The 20271-nt window shown below is 38.7% G+C and overlaps 1 protein-coding gene across 1 annotated transcript; it reads right to left on the bottom strand.

Annotated features, from left to right (window-relative positions):
- Positions 1–11436: 11436 nt before the first annotated feature.
- Positions 11437–20117, bottom strand: LOC132994647 (coagulation factor XIII A chain-like). Its single transcript, XM_061065135.1, has 16 exons — positions 20064–20117; positions 19865–19961; positions 19592–19768; positions 17923–18171; positions 17038–17156; positions 16649–16756; positions 16012–16186; positions 15606–15744; positions 14569–14672; positions 14390–14478; positions 14013–14166; positions 13824–13914; positions 12548–12726; positions 12296–12450; positions 11708–11844; positions 11437–11623 (listed from the first exon to the last, which is right to left on the bottom strand). Exons 1-16 carry the CDS (start codon positions 20115–20117, stop codon positions 11437–11439), a joined length of 2214 nt encoding a protein of 737 aa, XP_060921118.1.
- Positions 20118–20271: the final 154 nt, after the last annotated feature.

Below are 20271 nucleotides of genomic sequence, written 5' to 3'. Positions count from 1 at the left end.
CTGAGATCAGAAACATTCAAAAAGCAAAGTCAACAAGAAAATAAATAAATATTAAGAATAGAGCACAAAGATTGTTTTAACAGACTTTCTGAACCAGAAAACTTCCAAACCTTAAACGACCATTAAAGCTTTAAGCTGTTTTTTTTAGATAGGGGACCACAGGGGTCGCTGTAATTAAGAAGGTAACTGGAGTCTGAATGAGCAAACTATGGAAGCCCGAAGCAGACATGCATCCATACAATTATCATGGTCACACAGCCACTTTTTAAGCTTGTATATATGCGTCTCTGTCGACTTATGTACAGTTAAATTTTGTTGTTTGGTAATTACTTGTTGTTTGTTCATTACTTGTTGTTGTTTTCTTGAGATCTCATTTTTTTTATTTTGTATTCCTGCCCATTGCAAAAGACCTCACAGCGAGCCACTGTTTGGTTTTCTAGATTGTCAGAGGAACAAGGTTTATTCTGAAAAGAAGTCTTCAGGTTTCAGGACGAGTCACCGTCTGTCACCTCGATCTGGTATTAATCGGTCTGAGTCATCAGGACCGTCGTACGGTTATTGCGATCCCTCAGCAGATCTGTCTAACACAACGCAGGACGGGACGGGGAGAATGTAGAAACAGCAGGAAAATGCAAATTATTTATACAAAACACATCCGAAGTGAGAATAAGAGAGACAATAAAATGGAAATAAAATCCCAATAAGAGACGAAGAGTATCCACAAACACAATCATACAGAATCAAATGAAATATGAGTGAAGTCAACAAAAGAAAAGATGGAACAGAAAGAGACTCATAAAGAAAAGACTGGAAAGGAAATGATTTAAACATGTAAAAGTTTCAACTTGCTCTGTTCAGGTCAGCGAGTCTTTCAAAGGAGGAAGTGAGAGAGGTCATTCTGCTCCTCACACACAAACACATTGACATGCTGCTGCTTAAAAATGTTAAGTCAATCTGTTCATGATCATGGTATATTGCAAAACTCAGATTCTTATTCATGCCCTGTGCATCAGTTTGATCCAGACATAAATGTTTTTAAAAAACTGTAACATTTTGTAAAAAAACTTTTCGAAATCCATTATTTTTCCCTCCAGTATCAGCTTCTAAATTTTACTTTGTGCAGGTTATACAAGGGTGTATTCACACCTGCCTTGTCTAGTTCGCTTGAAACAAACTAAAACCCTGGTGCAGATCTTTTGGGCAGGTGTGAATACAAACCATCAAACTCGGGTGCGCACCAAACAGCCGAACCGAGACCCAGCCGAAGAGGTGGTCTCGGTTCGCTTCCAAACGAACCCTGGTACGGTTCGTTTGAGATGAGAAAGCGAACGGACCTCAGTCCGACCCAGTTCTAAAAATCATATTCCTTTTTGGAAGTGCTCAACTTTTTCCTTACAACTTTTATAAAGTCATAAATTAAGCATCAGCAGTTTGAGCCTGACTTTTATAATCATTACAAGCAGCAGAGAGATAAAGGTCAAGGGTCAAAGCAACCATATCCCTGTGGTTCTTGTTAGGAGACAAAAGAAAAGACGACTGTAAACAGAACAAAATGTGTTTTCCTCTTTTTGTCTAAAACTCATGAAAAATCCTCAGAGGTTTGAAGAAACGAACCGAGCAGACAAAACGACTCATTGCAACCTGAGGGAGAACGAGTCAATACCCAACAGCACATCACCAATGCCACCGCCGCCGCCGCCACTGCCGCCACCAGACCGCAAACCAGTTAGAGCCCCAACAGGCACTTTATGCCGAGGCAGCCTTGTTATTATCCTGCAGGGATTATGTTAGGTGGGGGTTATTTCTATGGTAGATGGACAATTATGAAATCGTGAAACAGACTGTGGATCATCTTAGATTTATTCAGCCATGGTCAGACAACACAGAAACACAACACATATGGCTGACAAAGTGCGGACCATCGCTGACCCATGCTGACCAAGATCTCACAATCATTGACAATCATTGGCAAAGTGGCCATCATGGACAAAGTGGCAGAATGGCCAAGTCTTCATCTTCACAGTGTTGCTTATATTCTGCTAGAAGGCACATCCTACAAATTCTTGGCTACTTTGGTACATCTCTATAAGGCAAGAAAGAAGACATCTGCTTGACTCGTTTATGTCAGACACATACATTTAATTCTTAGCAAACCTTCGCTTACAACAGACAGTTGGCTCCAAACCAAATATAACTCTGCTGCCATGAGATGCCTTACATAGATATGGTTTCACCTTGAACCTGAGAGAAGAGTTACTCTTAGATGGTAGACAGATTTAAAGATATATCCAGAAAATTATCAAGATGAATCAATTCATGAAAATACGTACTAACAGATTACGAAACCCTTTTTCACACACTGCCGTGGCTAATTGATAAATAAGAGACAGAGAAAAAGTGAGAGAGGATGCGTTTGCATACTAGTGACAACAAATCTCTTTCTGAAGGTTTTCATCACTCAGAGGTCAATAGGAGACCATACAGAGGATTTTCTGACTTTAATCAGCTGAATCAACACTTTAAAGATTCTGTTTTAGTGTTTTAAAACTGATGTGTTTTTAGGGAAGTATTTGCAGCAAAGGTTACTTGTGATGTGTCTTGACAAAGTATTTTTTGTCTTGGTCGGCTCACATTTGGTTGTCTCTTGAACCAGAAGTGATCACTTGTCAATCACAGGTAGCCCTGCCCTGACTTCTCCCCTGTTTTTTGGTCTCTTTGACGGGATGATAATTTACTGTTGAACTTGACGTTGTATTGAAGAAGACGGTAAACTACAGATTGAGACGATAAACTCGTTAGGAAAAAGTTTACTGAGGGACTAAATCAACTGACAAGTACAAACTTTTTTATCATAGACTATTACACAATAAGGGTGCACTCACACTAGGCTCAGTTCCCTCATACTGTGCCGAAGCCTGATTGTCCCCCCTCCCCAGTCCCCCGCTGGTCTGCACTCACATTGCTCCAGGTCAAACCGGGCCTGAGCACTGTTAACTCTTGTACATACCTCATCACGTTGTATTATGACACTTTGTTTACAAAGCGTGGTCTCAGAGTCAGCTCAATTGAGAAAAATAAAAAGAACATGTCTGAAACTTTGCTAATTCGTGGCTTATTTTGAGTTGTTTTGGTCAGATACGAGACTTGGATTATTCACCCATCTAGCCAGACTTCATCTATGCTGCTTTTCCTGTTCAAAATGCTCTTAAATGATCATGTTTGTGTGATAAAACAGAATAAATATTAATCTAGTATAAAATCTCTTCTCCATGAGATGTTGTTGTTCATATTGATTCTGGCAGTACATTTTTACAATAAAAACGTATTTAATGACTTCCGGTGGCGCCATGTTTTAGTAGACAGGGGGAAATTTTGCTCTACAAAAAGCCAACTAATAACCAGCCAATGTTTAATAACTCGGAGAAAAACCACCGCTGGATTTATCAGAGTTTATTCGCGCACAACTACAAGTCCCAGATGACATGGATGTACGTATTGAAAGAGCGCACCGCTCCCTGGTCGCCAAACCGAGGGACAACACCACACTGCCGCAGGCAATTATTGTTCGCTTCTTGGACTATCAGGTGAAGGAATATGTCATTCAAAAAGCATGGAAACAAAAGACTACATACGAGGAACAGGCCATTTACTTCAACCAAGACTACACGACGGAGGTGCAAAGAAAGAGGAAACAAGTGCGGGACGTAATAAAAGCACTAAAGGAGAAGAACGTTAAAGCACAGTCTCCTTATCCTGCTCAGCTCAAAGTGTTTCTGGACTCTGGGACTAAGACTTTTGCTTCACTACGGGAGGCTGCACCTCTGTTAAAAGAGATGGGGATCAATGTTGCAGAGGATGAAACGGAGAGACAACAGAAGGTGATGATGCAGGGCAGCTGGACCACAGTGACAGGACGGAGGGAGAAAAGGAGGCAACCTTGTATGACAGAGGACATGCATGCCTTTTTCAAGTGAACTCATGTATTCATTATAGTTTTACAAGGTAAGGGGTCAAATCATGGACGATGATAAGTAATTGTATGGGCAGTTAAGATTATAAAACAAACAGTCAAACAACCAGAATATCTGCCGGACTTGAAATGGAAAAATAATAGTGAGCTGGTTAATGATGCAAAACTAATTTGATGCTGACAGAAAAGTTGGCCACAAAGAGCAAAATTTAGACTCAATTTGAGTAAAGAGTAACTTACGAAACACCTAAGAAGTTGCAGGTGCACATAGTGCTATTCACCAGAGAGAATTTGTCACATCTCTCTAAGTAGGGGACTTTTGGGAGTCATATTATTTTTGTTATATTGTAGTTCTAAAGGAGATGCTTAATGTTCTTTTTTGCTGTGCTATGTTTTGCACAGTTGTTTTTTTTTCACAGAGGTGCCGAGTTGAAAGGTTTAAAATGAAACCAGATGAATAAGCTAAATATAATTTCATATAATGTCCATGGTGCAAACCATCCCATTAAAAGGAAAAAGATAATGAGCCAACTAAAGAAAATGCAATGTTCTATAGCTTCTACAAGAAACACACTTAAAAAACTGAAAAGGGAATGGGTAAACCATGTATTTTATGCCTCATACGTCAAGAAAAGGGGTGTAGCCATATTAATAAATAAATCAGTACCATTCACTTTAGAGAAAGAAATAAAAGATAAAATGGGATGGTATGTAATGATAGTAGGCTCCATAGGAGATATGAGTATATCTTTAGTAAATATATATGCCCCACAAGAGGAGAACGAAACATTCTTTAAACACTTAGCCAATGTTATTACTAGTGATGCAAAGGGGACGATACTAATGGGAGGGGATTTTAATACAATACAAAATGGGAAGTTAGACAGACTATCATCAGAAAAGGGATCGATCACAAAAAAATCCAGAATATTAAATAACACTATAAAAGAGTTAGGCCTTATTGATCCATGGAGAAACATTCATCCCAGGAGCAAGGATTTTACTTTTTACTCCAATCCACATGACATCTATTCAAGGATAGACTTTTTCTGTGTATCCAAACAACATGCACACAAAATCCTAAACTGTAGCACTGAGAGCATAACCATAAGTGATCATGCCCCCATTACAATAACGGTGGATTTGGGTAATGAACCTTCTTTTAAATACTGGAGATTTAACGTGTCACTTCTATCTGATGAGCAGGTGTCAAAGGAACTAAAACAACATCTAAAAGAATACTTGGAGATAAATGACAATGGCCAAGTATTGCCTTCAATTTTATGGGAGGGGGGAAAAGCGGTGCTGAGAGGGAAAATGATAGAACTAACATCTAGACTAAAAAAAGCGAGACTGGAAAAGCAAATAAGGTTAGAGAGTAAAATAAGAGAACTAGAGTTGAAACATAAGAGAACATCAGACAACTCTATACTACTTGACCTAAAAAAGACTAGAAATGACCTTGAAGATTTGCTGACATATAAAGCTGAAGGGGTCAAAGATATTATGAGATGGGTAATAGAGCAAGTCGCCTGCCTGCATTCCAAATTCGAAAAACCCAATCAAATAGAACAATTTAAAAAATAATTCACCCCAACTCCAAGCAATTTGTGGTAAAACCGTCTGATAAAGCGGAAGCATTCTCAGAATACTACAAAAATCTATACCATGATTCAGACTCTGATAACATAGAAGACAAAACACAGATATTCCTTATAAAACTATAACTACCAACTTTGTCAAATGAAGAAGCCACTGACATGACAAGGCCAATTTCATGTCAAGAAATATCCGACACTATAAAAAATTAAAATAATAAATCCCCTGGCACGAACGGGTTCCTGGGGGAATTTTATAAATGTCTCTTAAATTAAGTAACGGCAGTATTATTTAAAGTCTTTAATTTTGCTCTAGCATCAGGTAACCCACCAACAATGTGGTCAGAAGCCATTATTTCAGTCTTACATAAGGGGAAGGACCCAACTTTATGTGAAAACTATAGGCCTGTTAGCTTACTATGTAACGACTTAAAGATATTGACAAACATTTTAGCACAGAGAATGCAGAAGAATATAAAGAAAATAATCAAACCGGACCAAACAGGATTTATTCCTGAGAGGCAAAGTGCTAACAATATTAGGCAAACATTGAATGTTATAACATATACTAAGAATAACAGACAAAATACCATGTTACTCAGTCTACATGCCCAAAAAGCTTTCGACCGGGTGAAGTGAAGTTTTTTGTACAAAACTCTGGCAGAGTTTGGGTTTAACACAACATTTATAGATTGGGTAAAAATAGTTTACAATAACCCTAAGTCAAGAATCAGAGTAAATGGATGCTGCTCAGACTTCTTTTTCCTTAAAAGAGGGGTCAGGCAGGGAGATTGTCTTAGTCCATTCCTGTTTGCCGTTAGTGTTGACGGAATTAAAGATGAGGGGGGTTTGGAACACAAAATATTGTTATTTGCAGAGGACATATTAACCTATATAAGTTGTTGGGCCATGCAGGCTTGAGACAGGCAAACAATGGACTTGGGCCTGCATCTCTGTGAGAAGCCTCATTTGAGTTATTCACTGAGACCTAAAAGGACTCTTAATCCCAGAATCCCCTGCAACACTTCACACCTACGCGTGAAATTAGGGGGGACCGGAACATCTCTCCTCATTGGAGGGGACCTGAGGTAGAACCCCCATGAAGGAGGCCAGGTGACAAAACTCTGAGACTTCCATTGCTCTCTCTCTTTCCACATGCTGACTTCAAGTGTTCAGAGACACAAACTCACCTCCTGTTCTCTGCAACAATCTTCCTTTGTTTTAAGTTTTGGCGCGCAGGTAATCCGCGGCCGGCAGTGTTCTGAATTCCGAGCTCGGATTGTCCAGTGAACGCATCTCAGTTTCCCGGAGAGCGTCAGACTATAATAGGTTATCAGGAAGATAACAGTCTTATTCCGTCCTGCAACGAAAGGACATCAACGGACATCTTCCCACTCGACGGAGAACCAACGAAGCCGCTAATGCCGTAAGGGACCCTTGCCGCCATCAAACGCCTCTGCACCAGAACGGACAGAAGATCTGTTTTATCGCCGGACTCCTTTTTCCTTCACCAATCGTGGGCAAAACGATTCACAAGTGAGGCTTAATTAGGTCTGGGCAGAATTAGCTTTAGAGAGTGTTTTTAACAATTGTTTGATTGATGCGGAAACTGTAATTTTTCTCTTTGTTGGACCGCCGCGTCCTGAGTTTATCTGTTTGAAACTCTTGTTGTTCCCGTTTCGGACCGCTGTGTCCTATATGTGTTTAGCGTAACAGCGTTATAACCAGGTATTACTCTTCTGATCAGAAAGGCCAGTGTAAATCGTATTAATTTGAATTCGGCCATTGGTTTGTTTCTGTGAATGAAGGGAATTACTCCAAGTTGTGGCGCAGGATTCGGACTGTGATCCGGCCTCTTCAGGCACACATTTCTCTCCTCCTCTACTCTCCTCGTTTCTTTCCCTTTTACTAACACACACACACACACACACACATACACAGATTCCCGTGTACATCTGGAGACTAACTCCACCACCGCACCATTACGCATCTGTACACTCGCGGCCATTCAAATGCCTCAGAGACACAGATCGTGTAGGGCCGAACTCGGCCTCTTTTAGACAACCACTAGGTCTTATTGTGTGTGTTTTGTGTGCGCCATCGGAAGGGCGACCACGTGGGAAGAAGCAATCTCCCCCTTTTCCCCCTCCTCTCTCTCTTTCATTCACAGACACAGACACAGACACACACACACACACACACACACACACACACACACACACACACACACACACACACACACACACACACACACACACAAACATACAGCTACACTTTTACACCTCTTCCACAAGCCTTGCTTGATAATGTTTGTTGCTTAGATTAGTTTATAATAGTTATTTGTTTGGTTAAGTTCATTGATTTTGGATTGATGTGGCTTTGTTTAAATAAATTCTGTTAGAATTTTAAGAGAGCAGTTGTTTGTGATTACTGGTGTATTTGCATTGTGATATAAGCTGGATGCGAGGGCTTTGTGTACGGATTTCACACCTTCAATTTATTAAATATAGTTATTAATTATTAATAATATTAGTAATTAAGTAACTAATTTGAGACTGATTTGAGTGATATTTTGGTTATATTTCCCTGATTACAGGGTGGTGCCCCAAACGAGATTAAACATAGTTTAATGATAATTGTATTTATATTATTAATAATTAAATATAATTATTAAAGAATATGACCAAAGTTGACTTGATACAACCCCAACAAATGGTGCCCCGTGTGAGGCCTTCAATAAACCAGCTGTATTGCACTGTAAATGCACAGTAATTCGAATTTTTCATCCTAAAAGAGATCTTTCTTGAGCTAAGATTACTAATGAATGCACTAGAGAAACGTTGAAAATGTGGTCGATAGTACGAAAGAAATTAGGACTGTCAAACACCACTTGCAGAGCGACTAAAATAGCATTAAATCCAGATTTTGTACCCTCCACTATGGATACAAGATACAACAAATGGGCAAACAAAGGATTTATTTATATAGTACAAGTGTTTAAAGGACAGAACATGAAGTCTTTTGAACAACTTAGAAAGGAGTGTAGTTTACCTGCACAAGATTTTTATAAATTTCTACAATTAAGGAGTTATCTGCAGAACCATAAGGAATGGGATAAAATTTGCAGAGCACCCTCTGAAATAGAGCAAGTATTTATGTCATTTACAGAAAAAGATACAGAGAAAGGTGTTATTTCAAAAATGTATAAAGCATTGCAACATGAGGGTTAAAGAAAAATGGGAAATAGAAACAAACGTTATAATAAGAAATGAACAATGGGAGGAATCATTCAAAGAGGGACATACATTAACAAACAGTCCAATGTGGAGGGAGTCTGACTGGAAAGTCAAAATGCGATACTTTAACACTCCATCCATCACCTCAAAATACAGCAGTACTTCTGAGTTGTGTTCTGAGTTCACTATTTATTTTAGGTATAGCTCCTGATATCAATATGGACAGAGACTTGATTTCCTTGCTTAGAATTTTACTATCAATAGCAAAGAAAACAATAACAGCATCCTGGCTGAAACCACAGTCTCCCAACATAAATCAGTGGAGACAAAGATTAAAAAATGTTTTCATCATGGAAAAAATCACAGCCAGATTACAGCTGAAAACAAATAGATTTTATGTAAAAATGGGCCCCAGTGATGCAGGAAATGCCTGGGCTCTAGTCACCTCTTAATAGTTTTATTTTAAATTTTATTTTATTTATTTATTTATTTTACTTTAAATGCACTTGTCTATTGTATAGCAAATTACCTATGTTTGCAGAAGTCGTTAGTCAATCAAGGAAAAAGGATTGAAAAATGATGTGAAGGCTGCCATATGTGTAGTTATATGCATATATGTAAGTCTATGTCTATCTAATGTAGGTATGAAGGAAAGGGTGTGTGTATATAATACTTGTATGGATATGGATGTGTAGTTGTTTGGTAAAATTACATGTTAGGATTTCATGAGAAAATGGACAAGTGTAACTGAAAAGCATCTCCTGAAATTGTATGTTTTATCTGTGTACTAAATAAAAATATAAGTTAAAAAAGGACCATGTTTAGATTGTGGTATTTTTATTTTTACAAAAGCAGAGTTTGTCTTTCAGCACAGTGACTCACTTTTTCGAACATGTTCTGATCATTTAAATTTAGAGGATCACATTTTGCATGTGAAATCTTTGACGTATTTATTACAATAACTGGAACCAAGCTACTGAATGAAAGTGATGAATGTAAAGAAAACACATTCAGTCGTTTTGAATTTGCTTTTATTATAGTAGAAAGTTTCAGCATTAATAAAAGATTTTAAGTCACAAAGAAAAGATTATCACATTTTATTCAATACAATTCTCATGAATCAGATTTTAAATCCAGACTGGGAGGTGGCTGTGAGGATAAACTGAGTCTGTCAGGTCGCCATGAACGTCCGTTGTGTTTTTTTATTAAAAAGAGAAACTTAATTGATTGCTATGTCTTATGATGATATCTTAAATCACAAAAGGGAAATATGCAGCAAAATCAAATTCCATCATCCTTTATCTTCAAAAGGTCCAAATGTTGTTTATTGATTAAACTGGCTGTAAAAAGGTCAAACTTTCTATTTAGTTGTTTTATTAAATGTTTGTTGTCTAAAATCACAGGAGTTCAGTCTGTGAATGTTGGACTTCATTATTAATTATTATTTAATTATGAGCAAATTTCTCATTTCAGACTCTTTACATTTTGACTTGTAGTAGTTATAAAAATATTGAATAACATATCAAAATAAAAGATATCTACGATCTGGAAAATATTCATAGATAAAATGTTATGTTGAAGAAATGTAACGTCCACAAATTTCTGGAAATGTAGTTGATAATTATAATCATTTGTTTTATTTTCTTTACTTCAAATCTGATGTGAGACAAATTACATGTAACGTTTAAACTTTAAAATCTCTGTCGTCGCACACATGCCAAATGTCTGTCTTTACTAAAAGTAAGATCACAACTGTTTTCATATAATTCATTATTAAAATGTTAATTAAAAGTTTTTGTTTTCATGAAGACTTTTAAATTTAAAAAAAGGGGATTTGATTGACCTGTTGTAAATAAATCAATTGAAAAAATTCAGATTAATGAAATTCAGCTTAATAGAGCAATATAAAATGATCTCATCAAGTTGACATGCTCTGACCTTTCATATAAAATGGTCAATATATTTTCATGTTTCTTGGGTATTTTTTTTTATACCTCTGAGCTGGCAGACTAGATTGACTTAACTTTTACAATTTTAATGTTTGTCACATAAACCTCCCTCACCTCTTAAGAGAAATGATTAAGAATCTGGATTTTCTACATTTGAGTCTAAATTTAAAGAAGACAGAGAATCATCTAGAAATTAATTTGCATAATTATTGGCTCCGCCCATTCAGATTAAAGCTGTTTTGATTGGTGAAAGCTCGTTGGAAATGGCGATGGGCGGGGTCACAGATCTGTGAACCAATCATCTCAGGCTTCAATTTCAACATCAATCACTCCGCCAGCCTAAAAAAAGCACAACAGAACATCAACCAGACATAACCTGAATGCTAACATTAAAATGTTTCTTTTCTTTAAATTAGCAGAACAATGTCTAGATATAATGCAATGAGAAAAAGTAAGAAAGAATGTCTGCATACTGTATGTTTTGATTATTTGATTTTCGTTTAAAGAATGAATATTCAATAAATAAATTGAGTGAAAGTTGGGTTGAAAAACAAGGTGATTTTCTTTTTCATAATCAAAAACTGATTATTCAAATAAAAACATGGTTTGATTTCTATTTTCCCTTTTAGAAAGGAAAAAAGAAATAACTAGAAAACAGAAACACAAATTAGTTAGTGTATTTCTTAGACGGGGCAGGAGAACCAAAATATACACATAAAAAAGATGAGTAGAGTAATATGAACAGAGAAAGTCGGGGAGGTTACCTGGCCGAGGTTGCTGCAGACCATAAAAGCCACAAGTCGGCGTTGTCCTTCCAGTCGAGGGATGAACGACTCCTTCCAGGAGTACGAAGCTTGAGGCTCAATGACACTGAAACACAGTCAGGCATAAATAAACCACTTCTAAACAGTACTCAGCAAACATCAGTCAGCATGTCGTCAGAAGAGAGTGCACCTGTAGGAACGAGTCTTGTAGCTTATGAGTCCCGGTCCCTCTATGGCCACGACTACATCCCGCAGGGGGAAGCTGTAGGGGTTGGTGAAGGAGACGGTCACAAACATCTCCTGCTGCACCTGAGGCTGCCCACTCACCTGCAAAAACATTACAAAAGGTTGTATTTATAAAGTAGAACCATTCCAGTAGGTTTAAAGAAGCGTGGATTTTTTCCATTCATTTATTGTTGTGAGAAGTGGCAAAGCTGTAGGAGGATGTTTCAAAACTCCACATCCAACCCTTAAAGACCCAGATGAGAAATATCTGCATAAAATGACTGTAAGATATTAGTTTAGTCTGTTAACTGTCCTAACTAGGCTGTAAAAGTGAGCTTTGTGCTTTCCTTAAAGAGTAACTACAGAACTACTAACAGAAAACAAGATCAGCAAAGAGTTGAGACCACTATGTCCAAATGGGATGCCACAGTCGACTTAAACTAAAAGTTCTCAACAAAAACTTTGAGTAACTATCTAAAGACATCTTTTGATTCCAGATGTGCATGCATATGTGTGTGTGTGTGTGTGTCTGCATGCATGTCTTTGTTTTTACCTCCATGGTGAGTTCAGGGGTCTGCAGGTCGACCACCTTGATGGCGGTCAGCGATTGTTCATCAGCCTGTCCAGTCACAACAAAGTGCAGAGAGAGCTGATTGCCCAGGTGAGGCAGGTACTCCTCAGCGGTGACCTTCAGCATCACACGCTCCACTGCAACACACACACACACACACACACACAGAAATCTTTATCGTAACAGAGTTTATTTGTAAAGCTACAAATGACTTTTTCCTTAGGTGTTTCTCACTCTGGTGGGCAGGCACGGTGACAGTGAAGTCATAATCTTTGAAGTGATTGGCTATGACTCCAGTGTAGAAGATGACCGACTCAGACAGGTGAGCCTGGACGGTTTTGGGGAGATCACCCTGGTTCTGGAAATCCACGGCCAGGATCACATCCTGACACATCTGGACCTGAAGAGAGGGACAAAGATGGAGACATATTTCAGCTTCAGAAAATAAATACTTGAAAATGTTAATAAACAAAAAAGCAAGTGTAAAATGGATGAGGGTTGAAGGACTAGTGGGATGGATGGATGGATTGATGGATGGAAGTAGAGATGGATGAATCATTGAAAAAGCAGATGGCTGTGTGGATGGAAAACAAGTGTAATACATGAGTAAATGAAAGGGATGACTTTTTGGATGGATTGCCTTTTGGAAAGCTGTTCAATTGGAATTTTTAAAACGATGAATGGATAACTTGATGGAGTAATTAATGTATACATAGATATAAGAAAAGATGGATGGATACACAGATTAATAAATATATGGAGGGATGAAAGGTTGGATGATGGATTAAACAGATCAATGGTAAGGTGGAGAGAGGAACGGATTATCAATAGACAAAAAAGATTGATGTATGGATGGGAATAAGGAATGGATAACACATGTTGGTTCGATTAATGGATGAATGAAAGGATGGATGGATAATTGAAACGAAGATGGATACAGAGACATATGGATGGATGGATGGATAAACAGATTTATAGATGTATGAATAGATAAAGGGTTGGCAGATGGACTCAAAAGATACATTCTAAGGTGGAAAGATGAATGGATGGACAGATGGATGCCTGATTGTTTGTTTGATTGATTGATTGATTGATTGATTGATTGATTGATTGGTTGATTGATTGATTGATTCCTTGATTGATTGGTTGATTGATTGATTCCTTGATTGATTGGTTGATTGATTGATTCCTTGATTGATTGATTGATTGATTGATTGATTGGTTGATTGATTGGTTGATTGATTGGTTGATTGATTGATTCCTTGATTGATTGGTTGATTGATTGATTCCTTGATTGATTGATTGATTGATTGATTGATTGATTGATTGATTGATTGATTGATTGATTGATTGATTGGATGGATGAATACACAAGTCATGTCAAGACAGACTTAGAAAGACTGATGGAGGATTGATAGAATGATGAACATAGAAGGATGAATAGATAGATAGTGTAGTTTTTAAAGACAGGTGTGCAGACAGGTGTTTTACCGGCTCAGCACTGATGGAAACAGACATCTCAGACTCATCCAGCTCAGAGTGATCCCTCTCACAGCCGTATTCCTCTGCCCGCTCCATTGTCCTGTTATCCTCTGGACTGCCTGAATACAAAAAACAAAACAGTCCACACAGTGCTCTAATTTTTAGTCTCTTTTCACTTATTTACACATTGTTGTTTTTTTTAGAAGTATTGTGTTACCTTGACGGTACTTGTAGTTGTGTGTGATGTCCAGAAATTCATATCTGCCAACAGCTTTGGTGCAGATCAGCATTCCAACGTAACTCTTGTGCACCCAGAACACATTCAGAGTCCCATAACGATTCCGCTTATAGCAGACAATATCACTGTTCACCTGGTGACGGAGGTCATAAACATGGAGTAAATAATTTCACCTTTGTCGTATCATATCATTCAGTATCAAAATGTATTGCGGCTGCATACTTCCATCTTTTGTACTTCTACTGAAATAAGGCTTTAATAGGAATATGTAAAATACACTGTATTTCTAAACTTTAGTATTGTTCCTTTGAAAAGTTTTTGTACTTCTTGTCTTTTGAAAATGGTTAAAACCGAACCTCAGCGAAGACGAATCCGCAGTCAAATGGGTGACACAGCAGACCGTCCTTGATGGCATTGACAGAGGATGGACCGCAGCGATAATATCCTGATATCAAACACAGGATCATAACTATCTTTCTACATGTTTATTGATATTTTCATCTTTTATTTATGTGGCTGTATCCAAATGTCCTACCATCGCTGGTCTCCTGCGGCGTGGCGTCCACCACCTGCCAGCCGCTGCAGTGGGGCGGGAGGTCGTGACGGTTGATGAACACTTCGTTCCAGCAGTGGTAGTTCCTAGAGGGAACATATGTAATGTAAGTACACTTGGTTTTTAAGTGAGCAAAACACTGTAGAAGAAAAGCTGTAATGCTGGAACTTTGTACAAATCTGGGGCATTTTACTCTATTTTCTTTTCCTGATTCTTAACTCCTACTTTTCAAAAGTTTTTTTTTTAAGAATTATTGCGATATTAGTTTTTGTAAGATTGTTTTTCTTCACTTTGAGTTATTTAGCTATTGGCAAATATTTTACTTAAAGAGACATGGACTGGAAAAAAGAGTTTCTAGGGTACACCAGAAACTCACCCATGGTGCTCATCCTATGAGACAGAATGACAGAAACTCTCTGGTGCACACACACACACACACACACACACACACACACACACACACACGCACACACGCACACACACACACACACACACACACACACACACACCACCTTACCATCTTAATGATCATTAGAAGTTTGTGCTCATAGGATGGCTTTGTAAGGAGGAGAAAGTTGCCTTGCACACCTGACACTCAATTTTTTAAAAATTGTTTTCTGCCCATGTCCCCATAGGGGCTCCGTAAAATTCAAACATCATAAAGCAAAATATTTTAGGGATAAAAACAATTGTTACAGTTAAGATAGTTATGAGTTTGGTGGATTAGATAAGCAATGCTAATTAGGATAATTTACTGGCTAGTTAATGATTTAAATGATTAAAATCACAGGAGGATGTATAATAAAATATAAATCTGAAAGTTATGGTTCTAAAAAAATTGGAATAATCTGCAGGATTAAGCAAGCAAAAGAAAGGAAGGTTTGTTTTTCTGCATACAAGTCAGATTGGTGGGAGATTATCTGAGACCCAAACTGTTTTAGTTTAAATCCAAATTTGGGGAAATCTGTAAAGGACTTTACATTAATTCTCTCTAACGGCTGAGAGGTTTACGGACGAACCAGATTGAGTCCATTGTGTGGCGTCTGTCCGGTGAGCCGTCCATCTTGAAGATCAGGTCGGTCTTCAGGTTGCCCGTGCTGTCATGAGCTGAATTGAAGTTGGTTATGACTCTAGCCGGGATGCCGAGGCAACGAAGCACTGCATTGGAATAAAATTATTCATTTCACATTATTACTTTCAAATATCAAGAAATTATATCAACAAAAAAGTAGTGGTCATTTTTCAACACTTTGTGTTTATTTTGAATTTACTTTTTGTAGATTTTTCTTTGTTTTTGTAGATTAATGGACACAAAAAAGACCCAGTTCATGTAACTGACAAGCCCCTTTCATACTTGAAATGATCTGAAAGTCTTAAAATATACATTTTGAAGCTTTAACTCAGTGGGACAGTGTGTGTCCTTACAGGTGTTGAAGACCCCAGCGAACACCCAGCACTGGGCATAGGCAACAGGGACTCCAGTGTTGACGTACTGCAGCAGAATCTGGACGCTGCCGGTCCAAGATGACGGGGATTTGCCCATGGAGAAATCGCTGCCCCAGTTCCCGACCAGCACACCGTTATCATCCTGAGCGTTCACCTGAGGGAAGAGGAAGGTCAAACATCAGTTACCCTTAGACAGTGATGTTCATACACATTACAACCCCAAAAAGTTGGGACTTTGTATAAAATGTTATAAATAAAAACAGAATGTGAAAACAACAAAATCACATGTTTAATTTGATAATAGCAAAAAGAAAACATATCAAATGTTAAAACTGAGAAATGTCATTGAGTTTGGCCAGTAACATGTTGCAAAAAGTTGGGACAGGATCATGTTTACCCCTCTGTAGCATTTATGTGCACAGAGAAAGTCCTGTAAATTTGTTTCTGTTCTGTCCTGATGCTTAACAGCAAAGAATTTTAAAAAATGTCTTAAGGCTTAAACCACGGGGACTAGTGACCAAACAGCTTGGTATGTATTCTCAAATTTATGTCCAATAATTGGAGACTGTTGAACTATAGTTGAGCAGGTTAAGTGCTTTTCAGTCTGTATTCTTACCATGGACGATACCATCCTGACCACTTGGATGACGTTGCCTCGGGTGGAGATCGGAATCCGACAACAATCCAGGATGTAAATACAGGCGTCCAAAATGCCCTTCTCAAACTGAAGAGAGATGATGAATTAACTTACAGTTTATTCTCTCTGAGTTGTTAGGATGTTCGTTTATTTGAAGGCTGAAACTGATTTTATGCGTTACATTTAAGCTCACTGGCCTTTAAATTCTGCACCTTTTGTACATTTTGTGTTTTTGAAGGATTTCCTTTAACTGTTTTTCACCAAAACACCAAGTTAAATTCCTTGTATGTGCAAATGTACTTGGTAATAAAAAATGATTCTGATTCTGATTCTGATTCTGATTCTGATATTTGTATATTTGATTGTACCTGTCCATACATCCAGTTGCGGTATGACACAGCATTGTAAGCACCCTGGAAGATCATACCGTTGTCGTTCAGGATATATTCCTTCCGTTCTGCTTCATCGTTAAGAAACACAGCGTCCTCTGCAAGGAAAGAGAAATTCTGTCTTCTGTTGTTGTTTTTGTCCCTCAGAGGCTCAGATTGTTATTCTAAGTGTCTGACAGCATCACAGAAAGGAAAATACAGAGATTTTATTTTAGATTTTATCTTGTGGAACTCAGGAGTTCTCTTCTGCGACCTCGATCATTTACCTTTTAGTTGTTTATATGTGACTTGAGTGTTTTTAATAGTAATTTTTTTAACCTTTCATTTTTAGAACACACAATGACATAATCAAACAACCAATAGAGGCAGTGATAGATTGGCAACTCCCATGTTCTCTCAGGTTAAATGACTGTTTTGGTCAATGGAGTTGAGTTGATTGAGGAATACAGATTTCGGTTGTAAAAATAATCTTCCCCTGAAACAAAAAGGTCTATCTCTGTCGAGATACTTTTTGTAATGTTGTCAGACGCTTAGAATAACAATCTGAGTCTGTCAGGGACAAAAACAACTTTTAGTGAAAGCACTATGACCTGGATCTGTTTCCACACAGGAGTAATGTTGCAACCATTACAGCCTGTTTAGTGGGTGCTGCATGAAATTATATACTGGAGCATTCCAAACAATGTCACACCATTTCAGTCATTTTGTCCTTGTTAATTTGAGAAATGGGACTGTTGCTAAAAAATACCCAGGACATCAATTTCACAAGACAGTGAGACAAACTGATAAACACTCCCCATGAAGTAAGACAGTAATTCTCTATCAGCCACCAGGGGGCAGTAGAGTGTCTGTTGGTGTTCGTACCTGGGCACCAGGCATTGCACAACAGGTACAAGTCGGTCCTGGCATCCCTCTTGGTTCGCTGAATGCCGTTGCCTGTAATGACAGCCACATAGCAACGAAACTTCCCCACGATGGCGTTGGCCGTTGGCGTGATCCCAAATATCATCGACTCTCCCTGCTCCTCCAGGATCGTACCTGACCACGAGCTACCTTTACGGTCGCCAAAAGTCACCGCCAGCAGAGTTCCTTTACTGGGAGAAGGGTGAGAGCCTGAGGAGGAGGAGGAGCAGGAGGGTCAGTGATATTTGGGGTTGGAGGAAACGAGGCAAGGAGAGGAAGCAATGAGAGGAGAGAAAATAAGGAGAGGGAAGTCTGGGACAAGCAACAACCAAAGAAGAGGAGAGGAGGGAAAAGGTGAGGAAAGGAGACAAATAGGATGGGAAAGGAAATTAGTTAAAAGGGTAGTGGCTTAGAGAGACAAGAAGTTAGAACGGGATGGCAGGAGGCAAGGAGAGGTAAGGAAACGAGAGAGGGAAGAGAGAGATGGAGAGGAAATCAAGGGAGGAGAGGAAAGAGGAGTGTTGAGGGGGGGAGATAGAAGGAGAAGAGGATACACGTTAAGGAGTGCAGGAGGGGAGAACAACAGCAAATAAAAGGAGACAAGGAGAGAATACAAGGAGAGGAAAACAGACAACAGACAAGAGCCAGAGAGAGGAAAGAAGGACATAACAGGAAACAAGGAGAGGAAAGAAGGATATGACAGGAAACAAGGAAACAAGAGAAGGAAACAGTATTTCTGTCTTCTGTCCTTCTTGACTCAAAATAAATAACAATTCATTTATTTTAATGTGATTAAAAAGATCAGATTTTATTGAGCTGAGGCCAAACATGTCTGCAAACATCTGTCAGACGGAGCAGGTGTGTGTGTGTGTGTGTGTGTGTGTGTGTGTGTGTGTGTGTGTGTGTGTGTGTGTGTGTGTGTGTGTGTGTGTGCGTGCGTGTGATTAGCCATGACTGTGATGCTTCCTGATGAGCTGACAGTAGTTTAATTGTTCAGTAGATGACTGTTAATGAACATCTTTTCCTCGGTTAATTGGTTAACGATGGAGATCTAACTGTTGGTCTCAGGTGTGCCAAGCCTTGGCTACTGAGCGTGCTCAGAACACCCCCTCCCCCCATCCCTCTCTACATGTCATAAAACAGTTTGAAGCTGCTGGGTTTACTCAGAAATACGAATTAAATGAGAACAGATTGATTAAAGACGGATGTTAATTATTCCTCTTGACTTTTGAACAGCAGATTTGTATTTAAACATTTTCCTTGAAAGGTCCCATATTCTGCTTTTTCTGGTTTTATATGCCCTTTAGTGTGTTTTCCAAGTGTCCTGTACATGTTTAGGCACATCTATTTGCAAAAATTCAAAGTCCGCGGAAACGCGGCTTCTCCTACCTCCTCCTGTTAGCTGTAGCATTAGCCGCATGTAACGCTCGGTTCTAGCCCCCCTCGATAAAAATTTGTCAGTGCGACGTCATGTGAGTTGTATAAGATAGAAAAATAGATTTCCAAATGCTGAACAACCCGACCACTCAGTGAATCTTTATCCTGATTCTCTAACATTCCCCACTTCACAATCTGTCTCAACCAGTTTTTATGAAATGTTGATCGATTTGAGTTCTGGATGGAGACTCACCGATGAGGAACTCGACCTGGAAGTCGTCTCCTCTGACGATAGGGCGGTTGAAGGTGATCCTAATGACGAACTGTTTACCGCGTCGGACCACCAGGTTCGTGATGTCGTAGGCGACGGTGTAATGGTTGGGTTTGTTGATCGACTGACACATGTCCACTTTGACCACCGACAGAGCATCTGAGGGAGGAGTAACGAGACAGGCCACCATATTAATATGTTATTGATCGTGATTCATTTCTGCACATTAAATAGAATAAAATAAACATATCTCACCTCCCGAAGGTGCGTTACTTCTGGGCGTGGCCTTCTCATCAAAAAACTCAAATTCCGGGAAATCCGCTTCATCATTTGTAAGGTTGGAGGTGGGCACCTGAAAAGCATTCAAATATTCATATGGATCAATTAAAAAGAATATCACAGAGGCCTGATAATATCTAAAGAGTATAATGTTTTTCTGTCAGTGATCCTGTACCGGCTCAGAGTAGCGCCCCCTGTGGGTGTTTGATTCTTTGGCTGAAGACGTCATGGTCGAAGAATCAAAGATTTCACTGACGTCACTAAAAGAAAAAAAATATTTAAGGAAAAAAGACATCAAAAATAAAAAACACAAAATAAGTCAAAATATGCACATAAAGACAGATGAAGTATATACAAGTAACACATGCTAAGCTTGTGTGTGT

This window comes from Labrus mixtus, chromosome 19 (genome assembly GCF_963584025.1).
Source record: "Labrus mixtus chromosome 19, fLabMix1.1, whole genome shotgun sequence".
Taxonomy (NCBI): domain Eukaryota; kingdom Metazoa; phylum Chordata; class Actinopteri; order Labriformes; family Labridae; genus Labrus; species Labrus mixtus.
This window is presented reverse-complemented; position numbering and strand designations above follow the sequence as displayed.